The sequence below is a fragment of the Crocuta crocuta genome, unplaced genomic scaffold, assembly GCF_008692635.1.
Source record: "Crocuta crocuta isolate KB4526 unplaced genomic scaffold, BGI_CrCroc_1.0 scaffold180, whole genome shotgun sequence".
Taxonomy (NCBI): Eukaryota; Metazoa; Chordata; class Mammalia; order Carnivora; family Hyaenidae; genus Crocuta; species Crocuta crocuta.
Genome location: NW_027527549.1, coordinates 5491748 through 5517618, shown reverse-complemented (window position 1 = coordinate 5517618; position 25871 = coordinate 5491748). Strand labels below are relative to the sequence as shown.

The 25871-nt window shown below is 41.1% G+C and overlaps 1 protein-coding gene across 2 annotated transcripts in view; it reads left to right on the top strand.

Moving 5' to 3' along the window:
* Positions 1-25871, top strand: part of WARS2 (tryptophanyl tRNA synthetase 2, mitochondrial) — a 102631-nt gene that overhangs the window by 69677 nt on the left and 7083 nt on the right. For both annotated transcript variants that reach the window (XM_077767501.1, XM_077767495.1), the window contains exons 3-4: positions 6195-6275; positions 9344-9429. In XM_077767501.1, the coding sequence (XP_077623627.1) occupies positions 6195-6275; positions 9344-9429 (167 nt within the window). The remainder of the gene's footprint in view (positions 1-6194; positions 6276-9343; positions 9430-25871) is intronic.

The window sequence follows — 25871 nt, the reverse complement described above, 5'->3', positions numbered from 1 at the left end:
ATGCTTATTGGCTATTTATCCTCTTAGAAGGAATATCTTTTCAAACCCTTTGCTCATTTTTTAATTGGATTTGTCTTTTATTATGAGTTACATTTTTTAATATATTCAGGATACAGTTCCCTTATCAGATGTATGATTTACAAATATCTTCCCCATTTTGTGAATCGTCTTTTGCTTTCTTGCTGGTGTCCTTTGAAACACAAAAGTTATTAATTTTGATGAAGTCCAGTTTGTTGATTATTTTTTCTTTTGTTGCTTATGCTTTTGGTGTCATAGCTAACAAATCACTGCTTAACCCAAGGCCATGGAGATTTACTCCTATGGTTTTTTTTTTTTTTCCTAAGCATCTTATAGTTTTGGCTGTTACACTTAGGTCTGTGATCCATTTTGAGTTGATTTTTATAGATGGTGAGAGGTTAGGGTCCAGTATCATTCTTGTGCATGTAAACATTGCATGTAGATAGTCACTTATCCCACTACTATTTGTTGAAAGACTGTTCTTTGCCCCATTGAATTGTCTTGGTACCCTTGGTGAAAATCAATGGACTGTAGATGTGTGGATTTATTTCCAGGCTCTCAATTCTGTTGGTCTATATATTCTATCCTTACACCAGTACCGCACTGTTAAATTACTGTAGTATAACATTGACGAGTGTTTGGATATTAAATCAAGCTTGCATTTCTGGAACAAATCCCACTTGATCATGTTGCATAATTGTATATGTTGCTATATTTGGTTCATTAGTATTTTGTTAAGGATTCTTGCATCTGTATTCGTAAAAGTCTGTAGTCGTCTTTTGTCATGATGCCTTTGCCCGGCTTTCGTATCAAGATATTACTGGCCTCCTGGAATGAGGAGGGAAGCTCACCCTCCTTTCTTTTTTTCTCTTCTGGAAGAGATTATGAAGAATTGGTATTTATTGTTTTAATGTTTGTAAGAATTCTCTGGTTAAATCCCGCACACACTTAGGGTTCATTTTTGTCATTACTGCTTGTGTGTTGACTTTTCTGCAGTAATTCTGTGAAGTCTGTCTTCACTGCCACGTCTGGCCACCGCAGTCTTTGTTGGGTCAGCTTAGTGTTCAGGTAAAAACTGAACAGACCTTTCCAAATGCCTTGATCCTGTATTTTGGACCCTTTGCTGAGGGGTTCGTACAAGTCCTCAAGGTGAGGCAGAGGTGAAAGATTAGGGTCTCTTCTGGACATGTGCATAGCCCTGCACATGCGTGTATCTTTTTAGATGCTCACGGATATGTCAGATCTTTCCAAAGTACCCCATGGACGTATCATTTCCCAGATTTTTCCTTTAAATGTTTAGCCAGCCCCTTGTTTTCCCCTCCTGGTATCAGCACCTCAGGCGGCTGCAATATTAAATCATTGCTGCTGATTATTTCTCGAAAGTATCCTAAGGATATGGTTTTTTTTCCCACTGAGTGGGCTCTAAGTGAGGTCAGATAACAGCAAGCCCTGCCCATGAGGTTTTCCCACAGAGCAGTCAGATAGCTCAAGCAGTGACCGTTGTGTGCCGATGAGAATTGACTTTTCAAGAAGTTCCAAACCCCGTCCAGTGGCTGCTAGGCTACTGGTTTTCAGAGCTGCCACAGACATGAGACAAGAATGAGGGGAATAGGGGGAGTTCAAATGCTGCACAGCTGTTTTTCCCAAGATTCAGATATTTTTCTTAAGTAAGCACTCTTCCCATTATGGCAAGCCTCTGGTTGCTTTTCCAGAATTCTATAATAATTGACTTTGACAATCTGCTAGTGTTCTCGTCACTTTTATGGAAGAGCAGATCTCAGAGGGTAATACTCTGCCATCCAAAAAGTTCTTCCATCTTGTTTTAAACACCAAAAATTGTAAGCAATCCAAACGTCCACCTACGTCGGATAGATAAATCATGGTATATTCATACGATGGAATACCACAGCAATGAGGATGAATGAACATTGCATTCGACAACATGAATGAATTTCATAAATGTAATATTGAGTGAAACACCGCAGATTTTAATTTCATCTTATTCAAGAACAAATGTAGATTTGCTAGCCTTTTATCTACTTTCACAAACTGAACATGCCCATGAGCTTGTACCAAGAATGTTCTTCCTGCCCCTTTCCAAATAGCCTGTTTTTAAAACTTGGTATCATTTGAATTATTTAGTATATGCTTTTTGGTGTCTGGCTTCTTTCACTCAACATTATGTTTATGAAATTCATTCATGTTGTCGAATGCAATTGTTCATTCATCCTCATATTATATCCTTGCCATACTGGTATTATTTGACTTGTTTGTTTTAATCATTCTGATGAGTACGTGTAGGGTCATATTATGACTTTAATTTGAACTTAATGCATTTGGCCCATTCTTACGGTTTTATCTACTTTTTTCTAATCAATTTGTAGAAATCCTTTAAATATTCTGTATACCAATATATTCTGTGTAGGTTTACAAATATCTCCTTCCACTCTGTGACTTGCCTTTTCCTCCTTTTTAAAAAAAGTTTATTTATTTATTTTTGAGAGAGAGAGAAAGTACAAGTGACGGAGGGGCAGAGAGAGAGAGAGGGAGAGGGAAAGAATCCCAAGCAGGCTCCACACTGTCAGTGCAGAGCCTGACGCAGGGTTCGAACTCACATGAGAGCATGACCTGAGCCTAAATCAAGAGTTGGACCAAATGAGCCACCCAGGTACCCCTTGCCTTTTCCATCTTTAAGTGGTAGTGTTTGATAAAGAGGAGTTATTAAACTCGATGCAATTTAATTTATCAAAGTTTTTTGCTTTATGTTTAATACTTATCGGATCCCGTTAAGACTTTTTACTGCCTAAAGGAAATCAAATGCAATCAACTGTTTAATTTATTTCTGCAAAATTTTAAGAAAACCTATGATTTGTGCAGAATATTTTAGTCTACCTTGAAGAACAGCAGTGATTTCCCAAAAGTGTATTTTATGAACGATTGTTCTCTTTCATTCACAAAAGCATCCACAAAACATCAAGCCTTAGGATTTTTTGTTCTTTCGTATCAAATCCAGCAATTCTGTTGAGTATATTTCTCATCCCATTTGTTTCTACTCACCCATTTTCTATTTTCAGAGATAACAGAGCCTATAGATGTGAAATTCTCTAACTTTCTACTCTCCACTCCTATCCCATAAAATAGATTCTCATCTTTTATTTCCCCTCCTCCTGCTTCAGAGGAATACATTTCATAGAGAACAGGTCCATCCGACCTTAAGAAACAAAGGAAAATTTTTATTCTCTAACCCCTACTAGTTATTCCCATCTCTCTCCTTCCTTAAAGAAGGAATATCTTACATATGTGATAAAATTGCACAGACCTAAATATACACACACAATGAGTGCATGTACTATTGGTGAGATCTAAATAGGGTAGGTGGATTGTATCCAATTCAATTTCCTGGTTGTGATATTGTAGTTTAGTTATGCAAGATGTTGCCAATGGGGGAAATTGGGTGAAGATATATTGGGTTGCACTGTATTATTTTTTAAAGCTATATATGAATCTACAATTACCTTAAACTAGAAAGTTCAAACAAAAGCCTCTCTGAAACTTATCCGTAAGAGTAACTACCATTTATTGAGTGCTTGCTGTGTGCTAGGTACTGTTTTAAGCACTGTCAGGCAGATACTATTGCTAACTTCAGTTTATAAATGACAGAACAGGCACAGAGTGATGAAGTCACTTACACAGGGTCACCCAGCTCATACGCGGCAGAGCTTAGCATGCAGACCTGGGCAGCCTCATTGCAAAGGTACAGCTCTTGCTGCTCTGCTACACTTCTTGTGCACCTGCCTTCCTATCCTGCCACCTTGTCACACTTCGATCCACCCCTCTGTAATTTAGCTTCATTCCCAGTCACTCGGCTGAAACTGCTTTGCCTGGATCACCAAGTCTGCTAAAGCAAGTGGATTATTTTGAGCCCTTACCTTGCTTCCTGCATCCTTTGAGATTGTTGATGCATTCAGCCAGTATTTATGGAGCACAGGGTACCAGACTCTGCTTTACTGCTACAGCCCAAGGATGGATGTATCTTTACTTGTTACAATTCAGGGATCAGAATTTTCAGTCCCTGCTGACTTGCCTGTGGGTGGTCAGTAAGCCACCTTCCGTGTCCCATGCTGTTATTTTTCTGTGGCGAAAACAGACCAGATTGTTATTTTGTTTGTTTCACAATGTTTTGTGGGAATTACTGTATTTAGATACCATTTTTACTTCTCCCCAGACAGAAATGTGAACCTTTCCAAGCAGTTGTCATGAATATGGATAAATTAAGAGAGACAGATCCTGAAGGAGATTGCCCCTTCTTATATAATGATATATTATAAATGATAATGAAAATTGTCTTTGACTTTTTACCTCCCTTTTTCTATATAAGAATAATTTAGATTAATTATTCTTATGTCCCCTCATATGGAAATATCAGGAAGATCTCTGCATAATATTAAGTAGGTTTCATTCTATATGTTCAAATAAAAAAGTTACTCCAAGAAAAATACTCGATTTCATGAAGACGTTGTGGTAGCTTTTTGCATATCACCAAAACTGAGCATTTAAGGCCGTGTTGAAGGAAGGGAGCCGTCTTGTCTTTTTCTACATATGCATGGTTATTTTTTGTATTTTCATTCCTTTCCCTAATTCAGTAAAGAAGAAAAAATTTTTTCTTCTACTTCTTTATGCCAAAAAAACAACTCTTGTTTTATTAGTTCTAATGGAATGTGTTTTGCTTGATGATTGGAAGCAACTATAATCTTCTTGCCTCCATCCAGGAATACTGTTTTTGTCTCTTAGCTGTTTGTTTACAGCTGCAGTTAGCAGTTTGTAGGGACAGTGCTGTTCTCAATGAAACCCAAATGCCTCTTGGAAGAAAGACGATGGATTCAGCCCAGTGACTTGCAAAACTTGAAAAGCAATCCCTTGTCAAACATGTGAAAAACAACCCTTCCCTCTCCCAGACTAAACGAAAGAAGTGAGAAACTATCTTGCACCAGATGGTGACTCCTTGCTAGTAAAATAGGTCTGGGCTGCCTCGGCTCCATTCCTTCATATTCCCTTCGCAAAACCCACAAAAAACGCATTTGGGGCCACTTTTCAGAGTTGGCAACGGTCTCTGTTTTTTAAGGAAATCATATGGACACCAAAGAAAAGCCACAACGGATGAAGGGCTCGGAATCCCCCCGAGTCCAGAAATGGGATACTTAGCCCTTAAATTCTCGGTCATCAGTTAGAACCTGGCCTGGACCCAGGAATCATCCCATCTGTTGCCAGGTTTGGTTACTTGATTAAATTTGGTTAAAACAAATTGAGAAAAGGTTATATTTTCTTGTTGACTAGACCTTTTTAAAAAGAAGATGGAGGAGGACGAGGAGGAAGGCAAGGAGGAGGAGAGGACAAAAATGGAAACTGTAAAAAAAAAAAAAACCTAAAAAAAAACTAAAAAAAATCTTTGGAATGATGAAGTGATCCCTAAATTTCAAATTATTCTAAAAGATTGAATCTTTTAGATTCAATCACTAATTTTGAGGCGAGTACCTTTTTCTCCTAATACTATTTACATGTAAGTTATTATAGTTGCTTTCATATATTTATACGTTATTTAAAGAGGGTTTGAAGGTGTGTGTGTGTTAATTACCTTGGCTTTTTAAAGATGGAAGGATGCTTCAGAACATAATGACACCCTTTCATTGACGTCATTGAAGCAGAGTCTGGCCAGCCACTTGTTAGGGATGCTGTGAAGATTTAAACACTAGAATAGTCATTGTATTGGTTAGTTTTAAATTTTTCTTGGGGCGCCTGGGTGGCTCAGTCACTTGAGCATCTGACTTCGGCTCAGGTCATGATGTCGTGGTTCATGAGTTTGAGCCCCACCTCGGGCTCTGTGCTGACAGCTCAGAGCCTGGATCATGCTTCGGATTCTCTGTCTCCCTCTCTCTGCACCTCCCCTGTTGTACTCTGTCTCTCTCTGTCTCAAAAATAAATAAATGTTAAAAAAAATTTTTTTTCTTCTTCATCATCTATTATCCTGTGCATTATGAATCAGCCTCCTTTGCCTGTCATTTTTAAAATTACCTTGATTTGGGGTATTTTCAGTCGCTTGAGGCAATGCCTGTTTGGTTTTGCCTTAGATGCAAGGAAATGTTGACCACTTTCGCTGACGTTCTGTTTTATTTCTCTAGGTGTCTGAACACACACAGTTGAGTTGGATCCTTACCTGCCTGGTCAGACTGCCCCGGTTACAGCATTTACACCAGTGGAAGGTAAATGCCAGTGATCTGGTTAATAAATAAGACGGAGGTCCAAGTTCCCAGTATAGCTATTTTTTTTCTCCTGTTTATTTTTGTGTTCGGCTCTGGGAGTCCTCAGTATACTGGCCTCCCTGGTCTGTCACTCCCTAGTGGCTAGAACAGCATTTTAACCTCTATGCCTCAGGGTCCTAAATAGAAAGTAAGAGGGTGATCCAAAATTTTAACTTAAAAACAAGATGGGGGCACCTGGGAGGCTCAGTCGGTTTAGTGTCTGACTTTGGCTCGGGTCATGATCTCATTGTTGGTGAGTTCAAGCCCCACGCTGGGCTCCGTGCTGACAGCTCAGAGCCTGGAGCCTGCTTCGGATTCTGTGTGTGTCTCTCTCTTTCTGGCCCCCTCCCTGCTTGCACTCTGTCTCTCTCTGTCTCTCAAAAATAAATAAACATTAAAAAAAAATTTTAATAACATAAAAAAGGATAAAAATATCCAACTTATTAACTATTTGATAACATCTGTGTAGGTTGAATCAGAGAGATCTTTAGATAAATTTCATAATGACATTGAACCTACCACATTATAATTAACAGACAAGTCGCAATTTCTGGATTACTGGGCTCTGAAGTTGCCTCCCATCAGCACTGTAATTAACCAGCAGTCCGCTCAAATGTTTCCATTGTGGGGAGAAGAAACAACATATTTTATTGAATACTTAAACAAGTTGATTCCAGGCAGCAGTTCAAGGCCATAGAAAAATTAAGGCTGTACTTTTTCTAGGAAGTTCAACTGAGAAAGATTAACTGGATAATTCATAGTACTTCACTCCCATTTATTTTTGGAGTTGGATAACCTGAGGATAGGTAGCCCGCACATACGTCAGCACTAAATTTCAGTTTCAAGTTTTTTTCCAGCATATTTTTGGGGCCGTTGGTTTCTTCAAAAGTTGGTTCAGAAACCCCCACGAGTTGCAGAGAGAATCAGAGCTTTCAAGTGGCCGTGCCTAGGTGCGCCTGGATGGCTTGGTCGGTTGAACGACCCACTTTGGCTCAGGTCATGATCTCATAGCTCATGAATTCGAGCCCCACATCAATCTCTGTGCTGACAGCTCAGAGCTTGGAGCCTGCTTCTGATTCTGTGTCTCCCTCTCTCTCTGCCCTTCTCCCACTTGCACTCTGTCTCTTTCTCTCTCTCAAAAATAAATAAACATTAAAAAAAATAATAATTCAGTTCTTTTCCCATTTGCTTCTTTCCAAATTAAATTTTCACTATCTTTACCCAGCGATCATTGCACACTGGGATTTATAATGGACATTGTAATGAAGAGATGTACTGAAGGAATTATATGTTCAAACTTACACATTTCTTTTGAATGCCCTATAGCATTAGACGCCATAAGCCAGAAACTACCTGAAGTAACCAAAAGAGTTACCTTTGCACCTAAGTTATGGAACATTGACATTAAGAGGGTTAAAGAGAAGCTATTGCTTTTCACACCCACACTCAGAGAGTGCATCTGCCTGTTGGTTGGGGAAGCCTGAGTGGTGAGCCCATGAACTTGGTCCTCAGAATCATGTGAATTTACGTATTCAGTTGTTCAGTTCATTCAGAGATAATCAGACCTCAGGGAAGTGATTCATAAGAACTAAATGAATAATATCTGAACAGCAAAATAACCATTTATCATTTTACAAGACATAGGCTTAGGCGTTGGAAGCAATGACCAGCAAACTGTACACAACATTCCCTAGTAAGTAGTAGAGAGCCAAATTAGCTGTTAGCAGTGCTTAGCTGTAGCAAGGGAATTGCTATCACCAGGGCTTATGTTCAGGGTATATACTCATAGCTTATGGTCAGCATCCATTAGTTAAATACTTCTAGTATCACCTTCCCCTAGGAAATATGTCAGTCTATACAGCTTGTCCTGTTCACTGGAATCACTTTATCCCCTCTAGTTTTCTGCACCTACAGATCAAGACAGATTCACAATTGGTTAGACTAAAATTTTCTCTTAGTTTCATTTTTTAAATGCCACGAGTTTTCTGGTTTTTGGTTTTTTAAATGTGATTTTACGGGGGACGTTACCTTTTTGTCAATAGCACAGTCTGACACTTGCTGGGAGGTTTCCACAGGCATAATATGGTGTTTGATGTTAACTTATCAAATTAATTAATTGTAGGAATCTAATTTCATTATATTTTCTAGCCTTACTTATGAAATATGGAGTTTACCTGATTTGAAAACTAGAAACCCCCGTGGTTTTTTTTACTTTANTGTTCACTGGAATCACTTTATCCCCTCTAGTTTTCTGCACCTACAGATCAAGACAGATTCACAATTGGTTAGACTAAAATTTTCTCTTAGTTTCATTTTTTAAATGCCACGAGTTTTCTGGTTTTTGGTTTTTTAAATGTGATTTTACGGGGGACGTTACCTTTTTGTCAATAGCACAGTCTGACACTTGCTGGGAGGTTTCCACAGGCATAATATGGTGTTTGATGTTAACTTATCAAATTAATTAATTGTAGGAATCTAATTTCATTATATTTTCTAGCCTTACTTATGAAATATGGAGTTTACCTGATTTGAAAACTAGAAACCCCCGTGGTTTTTTTTACTTTATTTATTTTTTAATGTTTTAATTTATCTTGGAGAGAGAGAGTGCGTGCAAGCAGGGGAAGGGCAGAAAAAGGGGGACAGAGGATCCAAAGTGGGCTCTGTGCTGACAGCAGTGAGCCTGATGCAAGGCTCGAACTCAAAACTGTGAGATCATGGCCTGAGCCAAAGCCAGACGCTTAACTGACAGCCACCAGGGAGTCCTAGAAACTAGAAACTCTTAGATCCTTGTTTTAATTAAATGAATAAGAAACAGGGACAGTGCGGAAGCCGTTAGATGGGCAGTGGTGAAGTCAGTTTCCCTTATGCCTCAGCCTGCAGCATGTGCCAGTGTTGCTAAAAGGAATTGAGATATAATGTTAGTCCAGGTAGCTTCAGATTACCTTTTGCTTGCTTTAAAGATTCCTTAATTTAGCAATATAATTAGGTGCATGTTGGGTTTCATTCCCTCCTCTCTTTTCACCGCACAGGCCAAGACTGCCACCCAGAAGCATGGCGGAACCGCAGGCCTGCTCACATACCCAGTGCTCCAGGCAGCTGACATTCTGTTGTACAAGTAAGGAGCAGAGTGCACCCTGGTCTCACACGTACTCAGGCTGACAGGAGAGTAAACTGATCCCAAAAAGGTTTGGTTCATGGGGAAGGGGGACATAGAAAGGATTGTGTGAATCAGGTCGCATCTGTTTGCCAGTAGCAGGTACAAAATTATAGAAGTACATTTTTATGTGAAAGTAGAAACATTAAAGGCTACCACTTAAATAGCACTTGCTACGTGTTGGAAATGATCTTAAGTGCTTTATGTACATTGAATCTTCACCATAACCTTCTAAAAGTAGCATGACTATCATCCCCATTTCACAGATGAGGATTATGTTAGTTAATTAATTAAGTTAGTGACTTGCCCAAAGTCATGTAGCTAGCAAAGCTTGGACCCAGGACTTGAGTGTAAAAAGTTTTGAGTACAGAGTTTTTGTGCTCTTTTTTTTTTTTTAATATTTATTTATTTTTTGAGGGAGAGAGACAGAGGGTGAATGGGGGAGGGGCAGAGAGAGGGAGACACAGAATCAGAAGCAGTCTCCAGGCTCTGAGCTGTCAGCAGAGAGCCCAATGCCAGGCTCGAACCCACAAACTACGAGATCATGACCTGAGCCGAAGTCGAACACCTAACCTCCTGAGCCACCCAGGCGCCCCGAGTTTTTGTGCTCTTAGCCACTATGTGGTATCTACTTCCCTGGTAGTAATTAAACTTCAAGAGTTTTAAGTGTTAACTTCTCATACAATCTAGATTCTAAAAGCAAGGTGGTTTAGTAGAACTTGTCTGAAGTTCTGACAGTCGAACCATGCTTTCCAAGACCTTAGCAGCTAGCCTTGTGGACCATTGACAGACCAAATTTTAAATTGTGTTTAATTGTAATTAAACCTGTGCCCAGTGGTTGCTGTGTTGGATCTGCAGCTGAAAGCAAGCTTTTCAGCATGATATGGGATACTTTGCTTGTCCAGCACCCGCCATCCATCTAGTCAGCCAGCACTGTCCTTTATGGGCCTCAAACCCTACAACCAGAGGACACCCCCTGTGTACTGCTGGCCAGAGCCTCTGACCTCATCCCTTTCCCATTTCTTCCCTGCCATCCCCAAGCCACTTCCCTCAGCCCTCCATTTGGCTTTCTACAGAAAGAGCTTCCCAACCAGGATGCGCACATAGCCAAGCCTTGCTACTATATGAAAAAAAGAAACTCCATGAATCTTTTTTTCCCCCTTATGGCCTTGATCCTTCCGTAGAAAAACTAGAATTCTTTGCATGTAATTATGGTAACAGCATGGAGATGACTATACACGTACCTCGTAGTATGACCCCAGAGCCCTCATGCAGTTATGATGGAAACAGCTAAGCCACTTAGCTTTACAAATAAGGAATGTCCTTTTCTGCACGCAGGCTGTCTTTGACTCTGTTTAAAACGTATACGTGAGGATTGCGTGTTGTTTGTTGTACTAACTTGAATGCTGGGTTCCCAAACAGCATTTACTACTTACAGTAAACTTTTGACTTAGCCTGGGAAATCTAGAACACTTTCCTTCAGGAGTAGCGAAATGAAAGTCTAATAAAGGTCTAGTGCATTTCCCAGCAAAGTAGGCTGTTTTCTCGCCTGTAAAATGGGAATCATGATTATCCTGTGGAGGATTATTAAGGGATTAACTTGAAATATGGGCCAGGCAGTGTTGTTTCTGGGAGTTGTCACTTGGTCATGACTAGTGATGATTGTCTTTAAGGATTATAAACTTATGTCAAATTTCACTTTTTAGGGGGACTTCTTTATAGAAACAAAGGCTGTGATTTTTCAGCACCAGGATATTGACCACAGTAGATTTCCTTATCAGTTCAAGAACTACAGTGTGAGAGTCCTCTAAGCTCAGGGCTGGGGAAAAAAGAGTAAACTTGAACAAGAGTGATTGCTCCGCTTTGTGATACCAGGGAGCACAGAGTGGGAGGGACCTTTGCAGGGCTCTCTTTCAGTTTCCTAGCTTTATAAACACAGCCCAGGGAGGTTAAGCCGTTTACCCAAAGCTGCACAGCCTGTCAGTGGACAGGGAAACATCAAACCATGGTTATGGTGTCCTGAGGCCTGTGCTGACCTTCCTGAAGGCGTCAGCAGTTACGTTAGGGGGCAGCATCACATAAATGACCAGGACAATACAAGGTCATATATATGTCGAGGTGATGACAAACCTATTTTTACCAATTGCCCAAAATACAATTGGCAGAATGATAAAATCCTACAGTTTCTTTCATCTAATGAGCAGGCAAATGGGACACAGCTCAGGGGGTTAGTAAACAAATTATGTATGAATTGATATCACCTAGTATATGCTCACTGCACATGTTTTAAGAGTACAAGCAACATTTCAAAAGGCCGACATTGGCAAACGTAGCTCAAGGTCCCCAAATCTGACACATGTTCTGCCTGTTTTTGAGCTGGGCCTAGGGTTGTGAGTGTCTTCTTCTCTTACAGAAAACAGGAAGTATTTGAGATGTGGCTGGTATACTCAAAGAACTTTCAGTAGCCCACTCTCTGGAAGCAAGAAATTGTCATACTATATATAAATATTCCTTCCTTAACTTTTACTGATCCAGGGGCACGTGGGTGGCTCAGTTGGTTAAGCATCCTACTTCGGCTGAGGGTATGATCTCACAGTTGGTGAGTTCAAGCCCCACGTCAGGCTCTGCGTTGACAGCTCAGAGCCTGGAGCCTGCTTCAGATTCTCTCTCTCACTCTCTCTCTCTCTCCCCCTCCACTCATGCTCTGTCTCTCAAAAATAAATAAACATTTTAAAAATTAAAAAAATAAACTTTTACTGATCCATTTAGTGGTTAGTGTATATACTAAGAATACCACGAAATACCTTTTTCTTGTTTTCTAAAAGGGGAACTATGGTGGCACTTGTTATCCATCCCCATCAAGTTTCTGTTACTTTACATATACTTTGTTAAACCAGGTAATTATCTACATTCAAGATGTAGATGCCTCCTACCTTAGCCAAGCAACTATCTACGTGCAATACCAGAATTAGATAATGGACATGGAGCAGACAATTGAGTGCTCCTTTTCTTAAAAGAAACAGCCCTTGGGGCGCCTGGGTGGCTCAGTCTGTTAAGCATCTGACTTCGGCTCAGGGCATGATTTCACCATTCATGAGTTTGAGCCCTGCACTGGGCTTTTTGCTGTCATCACAGACCCTGCTTCAGATCCTCTGTGTCCCCCTCTCTGCCCCGTTTTCTCTCTCTCTCTGTCAAAAATAAATAAACATTAAAAAAATAAAAAAATTTTAAAAAGAGAGTAACTGTCCTACATTTGCCTCCTGTCTGGGCTCAGGCCGGACTTCCTGCCACTGGCCACACATGCCCCAGCTCGTAGGCTCTGTTCTTTTGGGTTCTTTTCTCCTGCCACTCTCCTTCAGACTGGTCCCATGGGTGCCGTTACTACCCCACACGTGTCCCACATTTCCTGGGCACACGTGTCAGGGCGTAAAGACACACAATAAAGTCAGTGCTGGCTGACTGCACCGTTTGTTCTCTTAGCCTACGTTCCTCTCTGTTTTCATGATGCTTTTCCCCTAGGCTTAGAAATTGTCAACTGCTTCATAATCAGTAGCAGAGGCAAAACTCAAACCCAGGCCTGGTTTTTAGCCTGTGCCCTTGTTTTCCCTATTACGCAGCTTAAGTAAGCCCTTGGGGTATTTTCTGTTTGGTTTTGTTTCAGATAGTTCGGGATTTGGAAAAAGGGCATCACCGGAGAGACTATGAATATTTACATCATAAATATAGATAGGTACAAAAAGATCAAGTTAGATAGATGGATTCAAATAACCTTTGTATTTTGCCCCCACCAACAAATCTGTATGTGGCCTCTTGGTGCAATGTTGATGCAGAGTGTGTATGGATTTAGTGTTTGCTTTTGTCAAAGTCAGCGGTAGAGTAAGTGGTACATTGTGGGCTCGAGGATAAACATGAGGGAAGGGAATGAAAGAGGAGCCTTTCAGATAAGTGTATGAAAGATTTATTTAATTGCTTTGGTAGAACTTGGTGTGAAACCCAGGAATGGAAAGCTGAGGCCATCTTAAGCCTGAGAGTATAAGATTAGCAGACACTTGCAGAGAGGCAAAATACCCAAAAGTAGCATTTGCTTGTAGTATTATTTTGCATCCACATTATTTTTCTGAATATCCAATTTCAAATAACTAGCTATCTATTAAGTAAATGTTTCTCTCTCACTTCCTCTCTCTCTACATACATACACACACACACACACACACACACACACACACACCCAGGCACACAGTTTTTATGAACATACAGCAAGTAAACATCATGTTAAGTACCAGTACCACTGCTAATCCAGAGAAAGGTACCAGGCATGGACTCAAGGCAAAGGCAAGGAAGGAATCAACGTGAGGTGGGCATTATTTGCAGGCACTGCACTAGCTACAGCACACCTGTTATCTATTCAGATTCTTAGGACAGCTCTGCATGGTAGGTAAGTGATATTATCCCCATTTTACAGACAAAGAAGTGAAATTTTAGAGCGGGACCCCTACGCCTGCTCAAATAGAGATGAGAGTGATTACCTGGGCTAATCGGTTTCTCTTTCTCAAGAATGCAAACAGAGAAGTACCGGAAGAGGCTAAGAAGACAGTAAAAGCAAAAGCTGACACGACATAGGAAAATGAGGAGACAGAGGCCTCAGGAACTGAACAAGCAGAATCAAGACCCACCAGTCACAGAGTACAGGGAGTACAATGATTGGTCAGAAGCGTCACACTTGGTAATATTCCAGAGAAGAGCAGAGTCAACCGTAATATCTGAGGATCAGACCGCTGCCATTGAGGACCACGGGGATAATCAGTTCCTAAAACTGCTTTGAAGACTTCTGGTTCTTGCACTACACCCTGTCTCTAGGAGGCCAGTCTGCCCCAAGTTTTTATGAGATCTGAAAGCGGCCCTCCAGATCTCCTGCCAGCAGCCTGCTGCTGTCCACATCGTCACCCACAACTGCCAAGCGGTAGTGTCTTCTCGTCTTCCACTTTCCAGCTCTGCGGCAAGGGCCTGCGGTAAACCAGAAGCCTATGGAAATGTGGCTTCCAGGCTACCAGCCCCTGGGGAGACAGAAATTGCACCGAAGGGAGAGGGTGGTGATGAGATGTCATCAGATGACCCCGGACACTCTCCCGGAAGCGATGGAGGCTCTTTGTGATGTCCAGGACAGCGTGCGATGACCTGATTTATACTTTAAAACGTTAACTGATGAAAGTACAGAGAATGACTTGCAAGGAGACAACAGCAGCTGGGTCAGTCTATTCAGAGGCTCGTTCACTTGTCTGTTTGGATCCTGATGGTGTCCGTGAAGATGAAGAGAGTAGGCAAACTTAGGGGATTTTAGGAGGTAAAATGGATAGAGCTTCACAGGGGATTGGATGGGGATGAGAAGGAGGTGTCCGGGGATCCCGGATGTCTGAAGGATGCCTCTGATGGATGGTGTTGCCATCCATGGAGACTGGGAATACTCAAAGTGGACTAGCCAGAGGGATTTATAACTCCGCATGGTGTTTTCTCTCCTCAGCTCCTTCAGAAGGTAAAAATCTTCATTGTATCTCTCACAAGAGCCAGCACCATGCATACCATAGTCCCTAAGTCAGGCAGTAATCCCTAAATTAGACGTCATTACAGCATATCCGACAAGCAGCCAGTGATGGCGAATCCATCCTTTGTGGAAGGAAAAACAGTGCCAGACTCCACCCCATGCAGGCTGGCTAGGGGCAGCAGCACTGAAAACTCACAAACACAACCAAAGGAGGAAAGAGAGACAGAGAGAGGACAGATTTCTGCCAGCAGATATATGTAGGCGATGATTAGTCATCTGGATGCTAATTCTGCCGGAGGGTGGGGTGGATCCCGAGTGAATGTGGGTACGACTAGGAACAGAGCAAATGGAAAAAAGAAAAAATAATAACTTAGTCACCAAAGAAGAAGATGAGACACATTATGACATGACAGAAGTTATGACAATCAAAATTACGAAAGGCTTTTGTTTTATGTTGTATCTAAAAAAGCACAATCAGGATAAGTAAAAAGAGAGAGAGAGAAAGGAAGGAAGAGAAAGAAAAAGAAAAAACTGGGGGAAAAGAGAAGACATATTAATACGGATATCATTATATAGGAGATACGTACTCCTGTTATCTGAAGTGAGAGGAAGACGATGAGGAGAGAGGGTGAAAATGTGAAAGAAATGAAAGAAAATGTGAAGAAAAACCTCATAAGTGAGTGGAATCAGAGACAGGCTGAATTCTTGCGAAGTGTAAGCCCCATGGATGAGAAGTAAGGGCCAAGATGAATGATAGGAGGTGAGAAGAGCAGTAAGAGCAGAGGGAGAAAAGACTAGAAACAAGCAAACTAAAATCAGATGAAAAAGCCGAGTAGAACAATAGGACCAGGTGAAAAAAATTAAAATTTTTTAATCCTTTTTTTTCACCCAAAAAAGCACAGCCTCACAGGATTGTAAGAAAAGAGGCAAGGCTCTCACAGAAAGCAGAGAGGCCGGCAGAGTCATTATGAAAACGAAATGTGTTTTCTGTTTAGGTTGGTTGCTTTGTGGATCTGGAAACATTTTGACATGTGGAAATATTCATTTTGATGTGCCTAAAGTGTATTGATTATGGTAATTGCTTTTTCTGTGTTAGCTGCAGCCCGCTGTGATTTCCTATGGGCTACTGTAATTGCTTTTTAACCTGCCCTGTTGGCTAATTTGGTTTGGGGGAGTCAGAGTGACCTCTGCATGTCAGCCTCACTAGAATCGCAAGAAAGAAGCACCAAAGTCCAGTCAAAGAAGAGAAATGTGGGAAGGTGGGCTTGGCCATGTTTACCTCAGAGAGGCGTGCATGCGGGTTGATGGGCACTGAGGGAGACCTAAAAAGGAACGTTTTTGGTTTTACCACGTAGGAAGCCAGTGACTGACTCTCTGATCCAGGCTGTGTGGAAGAGAACAATGGACAGAGCCAAACAAGCATTTCCTAAATTCACTTACTGGCCTTAGAAGAAGAGAAACCATGTCCTGATCCATTGCCATGGTCTCTACGCTTTGCCTTTCCATTCATTACTGTCTCTGTTTTCCTGAAATTGAAGGGGTCCCCAGAATTCCTACAACCTGCTATTCATATCTGGGGATTGCCTAATCAGACACGTGAACCGTCAAATTTGTTTTCTCACTGTATCAGGATCCCACCCCAGGTCTGTGACGGTCTCTGGTATTGTATGTTGCTATTTTTGTTTGTGGTCTAAATCACCTGGCAAAAAAGGAAAATGATCCTGCTTTGAAAAAAGTCACAACAGGGGTGCCTGAGTGGCTCAGTCGGTTGAGCGTCTGACTTCGGCTCAGGTCATGATCCCTGGGTTCAAGGCCTGCGTCGGGCTCTGTGCTGACAGCTAGCTCAGAGCCTGGAGCCTGTTTCAGATTCTGTGTCTCCGTCTCTCTCTGACCCTCCCCTGCTCATGCTGTCTCTTTCTCTTAGAAATAAATAAAACAAAAAAAAAGTCACAACATACCGCCCATCAAGGTCCCTGATAGTATCAGTCTTTTACCGTTTCGTCCTTCATCACGTCAGATATTAATGAATATCTATTATAACAACAGCTAGTGTTTTTTGAGTTCTACTGTCCAGTATGATGTGCGGTTATCTCCTTTAATCCCTGAAACAACCTATGAGGGAAGCACCATTATGACACCCAATTTACAGACGGAGGGTTAGAAAAGTAGGAAGTTTGCCAGTGGTAAGTCACCTGGTAGCTGATAGAGCTGGGATATGAGCTCAGACAGTCCGACTTCTGACTCCGTGCTCTTATTTTCTATACTGATGATGAACTGGTCTCACTATGATTTTTCGCTTGGTATAAATCCATACAGATCATAGTGCCCTCCTCTTAATATCATTCATTTATTGAATGAATATTTTCACTCGATCTTAGCCAAAAGGCCAAGAAGTGATTCCTTATTCAGCAAATATTTATCGAGCTCCACATACATGTCAGGTAACTCCTGTAGTTACTGAAAATAGATTGAAAAACAAGGCAGACAAGCTGTCTCTTAAAACTTAATTTTTAGCTGGAGAGAAAACAGTATACAATTAAATACATGAAATAAAATCATTAGAGTCTGATTAATACTATAAAGAAAATAAATAGGATATGTGGAAAAGAAAAGAGAGAGAAATCAACATTGAAGTTTATGGTTGGGGAAGGCTTCCCTGAGGAGGTGATATGTAAGCTGAGATCTGAAATAAAGGGGTCTGGGTGCAGCAGCTAAGGGAGGGACAGTCTGAGAGAATAGAGGAGTGGTATGTTCAATAGGTCAGCTGCCTGCCCTCAGCGGTTGACCTATTAGCTATCCAGGGTCCATGATTTCACCTTCCTTCCATATAGTCTAGTAGTAGGAGAATCAACAGTCTCTCGCTGGTTCATTTCAGTGTCCTAATGGAGTTTAAATGTCCTTTCTTACATTCAACAGGAAAAAATTAAAAACCTTTGCTACTATTTATGATATTATTAACATCTTTTTTATATAATTTTTTTAAGGTTTATGTGTTTTTGAGAGAGAGACAGAGCATGAGCAGGGTAGGAGCAGAGAGAGAGAGAGAGACAGAATCTGAAGCAGGCTCCAGGCTCTGATCTGTCAGCACAGAGCGGATGTGGGGCTCGAACCCAGGAGCCGAGAGATCATGACCTGAGCTGAAATCAGATGCTCAACTGACTGAGACACCCAGGCGCCCTTGATCTTATTAACATCTTAATGCATGTCCTTCAAATCAATTTTTTAAACTAATATCTCTTATTTGCATTTGATGTACCAGGCTCTAGAGTACCCAATTGGCATGCATTATTATACTGTCTCCTTAAACAACCCCAGGAGTAGGCAGGTTGTTGTTGTTGCTTTAATGAAAAAACAGACATACAGACATGAGGAGGTTAAATCACTTGTCCAGGAACATGCATCTGGTTAAGTGGCAGAGCAGGATCTAACCCCGGAACTGTCTGACACCAGAGTTCCTCCTCCCCCACCCCACCCCACTCCAATCTCCACCTCTAACCACTGTGGCTTCTCCTTTGTGTGAATACAGGTTATATGTATTTTCCAAAAAAACTTTACAGCCTGGTGTTTCTGCCTTATATTTCCCCATATCAGTAAATATTTTCTGTTTTTCATGACTCTTTGTTTTCTGCCTTATGCTGTAAAGATTGTGCGTTCTTTCCTTTTATCTATCCCAGTGATTCAGAAGGTGTGCTTTCTGTTTTAAATCCCAGTAGCCATCATCGTCAACAAAGACCACCCAGTGAGAAGAAATACATTTATTCAGAGCTTGCTACAGCAAGGGCAGCAGCCACGGTCATTTCCATTTCCTGTTTCACGGAGACTTGAAGGCAGGCAGGGGGTGAAAAAAAGGAAGATTCAAGGATGCTCTGATTTGAGCATACCTCCACAGAAAAGCTGGAGGCTGGCTAACTGGAAAGGGTCATTTTATTTAGCTTGGGGAGTATATTTGACTTTCCCTGGCTGGTCATGAGTCAGAGGAAGTGAGGACAAAGAATCGGGTCATTGCACTCATTAACTGGGTCCTGACCATTCCAGGCCAGTTGCTGCACATGTTGTCATTGGCTTCCTGGGCTGGTTTCTCCAGAGATTTGTATCAAGTTTTGTGGTCGTATCTTCTCTGACCATTGTCCATTTGTATACCAGTGTTTCACTTTGCAAAAATATTGAGTCTTTTGTTAATCATTCCTAGTACAAAATGATTATCATGTGGTACAAGGAGTTATCAATCACACTTTTAGACCCTCGGTTCAATACTCAGACTCCCTTTTGATTTTGTCAACCTGGGATTTTCAAGGAAGATTGTTATTATAAATGGATCGACTTTAGAGTACATTATTTCTATTGCGATTTGTAACCTAAATTTAGGCTTTATGTTTTTAGTGTTTACAGCAAGTCTTTATACCTCAGCACCTCTGCTTTTGAGTCCTTGTGTCCTTAGATTAGATTCAGAATTTTCTCTAGTCCTTTACATGCCTACCTGAGAATTTCTTTCTGTTCAACCTGCCTCATCTGTAAAAGGGATTAGGTACAATAACAATGCATAAAATATGCTTAGCAAAATGTATGACATGTGGGAAGTGTTCAGTTGTGATTAGCCACTTAACTGTTTTGCCCTCCTCCTCATTATTACATTTCACACATAGAAGACAGCTTAGCTAGGTTTTCCATACCTCTTTCTCTCAACCCTTATAAACATGGTTCCATTGTTATATTATTAACCCGATTCTTCTTATTTTTGTTTTCTGATTGTGACATAAGGATTTTTTATTTAACTTCATAATTCAGAGTTTTTCCTAAGTTGTGTGTTGTCATGAGTCTCCAGAGATTTTTCCTGAAATATGTTGTGCCTCTCCAACACGCGTACTACGTCTTGTTCGCCTACTTGTGTCTTTTCGACTCCGTAAAGTTCCCTTTGTATTTAGGTTGTGGTTCTGTTCAGACTAGCCTGCTGTCATCCATCAGAGGACCGTCCTCACACCCGCCATTTGCCTGGCACATTTTCTCTCCTTTTCCTCCTGACCGAGTTCCGGGAGAACTTCACGTTGCTCACCCAGGTCCTGATATGAACTGTACTTAGGATAGCACTGACGCTTCTGTTTTGTTTATTTCATGAATTCACTTTCTTTTCATTTTATTGGTTTTCTGTCACCACCCATGTTTTTCTCCATTTTGTGGCTTCCTACCTTTATTTTGTGGCAGCCATGCCTTTCTGAGTCCCATTGAGGGAACCAAGCAGTTTTCTTTTTTTTTTTTTAATGTTTATTTATTTTTGAGAGAGAGTAAGAGAGCACAGAAGTGGGGGAGGGGCAGAGAGAGAAAGAGAGAGAGAATCCCAAGCAGGCTCTGCACTGTCAGTACAGACCCTGACATGGGGCTCGATTTCATGAACCTTAAGATAACGACTTGAGCCAAAATCAAGAGTTGGATCCTCCACCAACCAGCGCCACCCGGGCATCCCAAGCAGTTTTCTTTAAAATACAAAACAGGGGCATCTGGGTGGCTCAGTCGGTTAAGCCTCTGACTTCGGCTCAGGTCATGATCTCATGGTTCGTGGTTCTGAGCCCTACATCGGGCTCTGTGCTGACAGCTCAGAGCCTGGAGCCTGCTTCAGATTCTGTATCGCCCTCTCTCTTTGACCCTCCCCTGCTTACACTATCTCTCTCTTTCTCAGAAATAAATAAAACATTAAAAATTAAAAAAATAAAATACAAAACAAAACCATCTGTTTCTTGTAAACGTTCATATTTCAAATGTCTGATCTTCCTCTGGATCTAAAGGGTAAAAAGTTCCCCTTCCCTTGTTCCACAGTACTTTCCACGGTCCCATATTGGGCTCTTTTACTTGTTTGTTTGATTTTTATGTGCTGGGTTGTATTGGAACAAGAGAATCTTTCAAATAATGTCTGCCAGTCTACGAAAGGCCCTTGTGTGCACCTTCTGCCTCCTTGGCTGCTAGTTGAATTCCCCACCTGGAATTCAACAGCGTGCCCAATTGCACATGCCGGTCAGCTAGATTAGCGCTGCTGGCCTGAGACAGCTTTCTCCTACTACCTGTCTGGCCATTTCACTCTCTGAATGGAGGTATTACTTAAAAAAGAGCGGCTCCGGCTGACACCGCTCCCATGTAGCATCCTGCTTCAGTCTCTCCCCCTCTGCACTTGCCTTTCACATTCAACTTGAGTTGAATGTAACTTGAGTCCTTCCTCAGCCAGTGTGTTCTGTGTCGTGGGTCCAGTAGTGGCCAAGACAAGCCCCTGCCCTCATGGACTCTCGTCCCTGTTCTGGTGAGGACGCGATGCGCCATACTGCCTCCTGCTGCCTCCATGGCTCTTCTGGGTACCTCCTCTGGTCATGACTGAATGTCTGAAGAATCAGGTGGATGAGGAGAAAAGGGTCAGTGCCACCTTGGCTGCCACGGAGGGATGTCTGCCATCATCCTGGGCAGGACAGGTGTCCAGCAAAGGGGGGACATTCGCTCTGACTCTACACAGCAACATCTTAACCTCTTTTCCATGTGCTGCTGTTGATCTTCACAGTTCATGAGAAGTCTTCTCAAATCCCATCTTTAGTTGTAACTCTGGCTGCTAGTTTTAAGTTATTTATATTTTGTTTGCCTTGATGGGTATTTTAATAAGAAATTGAGATACATTATGTTGGTTTACAGTGCCATCCTGGAATGCTGACTGCCCAATGTTGAGTTGGGTAGTGAATGTGGGATATTTAGTGCCCATGTCTAGCAGGAAGGCAGAGATACTGTCCTAACCCTTCAGACACACAGCAGAGCTAGAGACAGAGCCTCAGAATCATCAGAGGAGAAGCGATGTGTCAATCCCCAGGTGAAAGTTGATAAGCTTTCCAGTGTTGGGGAGAACCAGTGAGCCAAGATGATGTTTTTAGAAATATCAACTTTAAGTCTACATCTATACCACCCTGAACATGCCCGATCTCGTTTGATCTCAGAAGCTAAGCAGGGATGGGCCTGGTTATTACTTGGATGGGAGAAATATCAACATTTAGGGGATTAAAGGGGGAAACTAAGCCACACATTGATTGCTCTCCGTTTAATCTGTTTCTTATTTCTCTCCTGCGAAAATTTATACATAAATAGATAGTCATCAGGTCTTGATTACACACTTTGCCAAATGGATGACCCTGGCCTTGTTTTTCCCTCACAAACTTCCCCTCGTTGAGGCCAAGCTAGGGAGAAATGGGAATTAGAATCAGGTAATGGGTAAACCTCTGGTTGCATAGGCAATGGTCTTAGACACCCTTCTAAAATACCATGTACCATTTTAGAATTATTCCCTACTAGCTACCATTATCTGAAGGCTTACCAGACTTCAGGCAACTCTGCTAAGTACTATATGTGCGTTGTCTCATTTCATCTCCGCAATAGTATGGGGTGAATATTATTACTCCCATTTACAGTAAGAAAGCTGCCAATGATAGAAATCCTATGATTTAGGGGCACCTGGGTGGCTCAGACAGTTAAGCGTCCGACTTCGGCTCAGGTCATGATCTCGCGGTTTGTGAGTTCGAGCCCCGTGTCGGGCTTTGGGCTGACAGCTTGGACCTGGAGCCTGCTTTGAATTCTGTGTCTCCCTCTCTCTCTCTGCCCTCCCCTGCTCATGCTCTGTCTCTCTGTCTCTCAAAAAATAAATAAATGTTAAAAATTAAAAAAAAAAGAAATGCTATGATTTACCCAAAGACAGAAAATGAGAGTGGCAGAGTCAGGATTTGAAGCTGGCCTATACTCGNTTTTTGTGTGTGGTGTGAGAAACTGCTCTAGTTTCATTCTTCTGCACGTTGCTGTCCAGTTCTCCGAGCACCGTCTGTTAAAGAGGCTGTCTTTTTTCCATTGGATACTCTTTCCCGCTTTGTCAAAGATTAGTTGGCCATATATTTGTGGGTCGAATTCTGAGTTCTCTATTCTATTCCATTGGTCTATGTGTCTGTTTTTGTGCCAATACCATACTGTCTTGATGATGACAGCTTTGTAGTAGAGGCTAAAGTCTGGGATTGTGATGCCTCCCATTTTGGTTTTCTTCTTCAATATTACTTTGGCTATTTGTGGTCTTTTTTGGTTCCATACAAATTTTAGGATGGTTTGTTCTAGTTTTGAGAAGAATGCTGATGCAATTTTGATTCAGACTGCATTGAATGTGTAGATTGCTTTGGGTAGTAATGACATTTTAACCATATTTATTCTTCTGACCCATGAGCATGGAATGTTTTTCCATTTCTTTGTGTCTTCTTCAATTTCATTCATAAGTCTTCTATAGTTTTCAACATACAGAACTCCTATATCTTTGGTTAGGTTTATTCCTAGGTATTTTATGGTTTTTTGTGCAATTGTGAATGGGATCAGTTTCTTGATTTCTCTTTCTGTTGCTTCATAATTGGTGTATAAAAATGCAACCGATTTCTGTACGTTGATTTTGTATCCTGCAACATTGCTGAATTTATGGATCAGTTCTAGTAGGCTTCTGGTGGAGTCTGTCGGGTTTTCTATGTAGAGTATCATGTTGCCTGCGAAAAGTGAACGTTTGACTTTTTCTTTACCAATTTTGATGCCTTTTATTTCCTTTTGTTGTCAGATTGCTGATGCTAGGACTTCCAGCACTATGTTAAACAACAGTGGTGAGAGTGGACATCCCTGTCGTGTTCCTGATCCCAGGGGGAAAGCTCTCAGGTTTTCCCTGTTGAGGATGATGTTAGTGTAGGGCTTCTCATAGATGGCTTTTATGATATTTAGGTAAGTTCCTTCTATCCCAACTTTCTCGAGGGTCTTTATTAAGAAGTTATGCTGTATCTTGTCAGATACTTTTTAATGCAACTATCGACAGGATCATATGGTTTTTATATTTTCTTTTGTTGATGTGATGGATCACATTGATTGATTTGCGAATATTGAACCAGCCCTATAACCCAGGAGTGAATCCCACTTGATCTTGGTGGATAATTATTTTTATGTGCTGTTGGATTCGATTTGCAAGTATCTTGTTGAGGATTTTTGCATCTATATTCATCAAGGATACTGGCCTGTAGTTCTCTTTTTTTTGCTGGGTCTCTGTCTGGCTTGGGAATCAAAGTGATGCTGGCTTTGTAGAGTGAGTCTGGAAGTTTTCTTTCTGTTTCTTTTTTTGGAATAGCTTGAGAAGAATGGGTATTAATTCAGTTTTAAATGTCTGGTAGAATTCCCCAGGGAAGCCATCTGGCCCAGGGCTCTTATTTGTTGGGATATTTTTTATTACTGATTCAATTTCCTCACTAGTTATGGGTCTGTTCAGATTTTCTGTCTCTTCCCGTGTGAATTTTGGTAGTGAGTGTGTGTTTAGGAATTTGTCCATTTCTTCTAAGTTGTCTAGTTTGTTGGCATATAATTTTTATAGTATTCCCTGATAATTGCTTGTATTTCTGAGGGGTTGGTTGTAGTAAGTTCTTTTTCATTCATAATTTTGTCTATTTGAGTGCTCTCTCTTTCTTTTAGAGAAGCCTGGCTAGAGGTTTGTCAATTTTTTGTTTTGTTGATCTTTTCAACTGTTGTTTTGGTTTCTATATGGTTTATTTCTGCCCTGATTGTTATTATTTCTCTTCTCCAACTGTGTTTGGGGTGCTCCTGTTGCTCTCCCTCTAATTTCTTTAGGTGCATTGTTAGATTTTGCACTTGCGCTTTTTCTAATTTCTTGAAATAGGCCTGGAGTACAATGTACTTTCCTCTTAGGACCGCCTTTGCCGCATCCCATAGAATTTGGGTTGTTGTATTTTCGTTTTCGTTTGNCTAAAATGAGTTTCTTATAGACAGCAAATAGATGGATTTTGTTTTTTAATCCATTCTGCTACCCTATGTCTTTTGATTGGAGTATTCAGCCCATTTACATTCAGTGTTATTATTGAAATATATGGGTTTAGAGTCATTGTGTCCTTTTGGGATTCATGCTTGTGGTGGTTCTTCCTGGAATTTCTTTGGAGGAGAGTTCTTCAGTTTCGTCATTTTGGTTAGCTTTCTATCTCTTGTTAATTTTAAAATTTGCTACGCACTCTGCCCCTGCAGGTGCTGCTGTATTAAAGAAGGCTCTTTAACTGTCCAGGGCCTGTCCGTTCAGGAAGTGTTCTTTGAATGGTGTCTCTTGCTTTTCTTGTTGAGACTGGTTATTTTGTTTCCCTACTCGTAGTAGTATTTGGGACTCTCCACCATGTGTACTTTGGTTTGTGTTTCTTGAGGTAGCCCTGGAAAAGAAAACAGAGAGACAACCACACAGGGAACAAAGGTACACAAATGCACAGACAAATCCAATAAACACGCAAACTGAAAGGGAAAAAGAAAAAGGAAAAAAGGAGGGGACAAAAAACAAATACAAAAAAGAAAAAAAGAGGAAGGAGGGAAGACAAATAATAAAAAATAAAATTAATAAAAAATTGAGGAAAGAAAAAACCCAAAGACAAAGGACAGTCTAAAGGCATAAAACCAGAATTCCCAGCTACAAATAAAGAGCCAGGTGTATGCAGTCTTGATGGAAGAACATATACAAAGAGAGAAATGACAGAGCCAGGAGGAAGCAAAATTGGAAATGAAATTTCCAGAGAGACTAAGAGGCACTCAGAGAAACTATATATATAGTCTGATTACTCCAGAGAAAGAGAAAAAGGTAGTGGTAGAGGTGTAGAGTGTACATCTAGAGAATGGATTAAATGTGACTGTCAAAGCCAACCAGTGACCAGAGTGCCCGACCGGCAGAGTGGAGGGTTACCAGTGAGAAAATGGAGAATATATCTGAGTAGAAAGAATTATCTAGTATTAATCATGGCAGTGCGTCCATGTTGGTCTTGCCCTAGGCTCAAGTTAAAAAAAAAAAAAAAAAAAA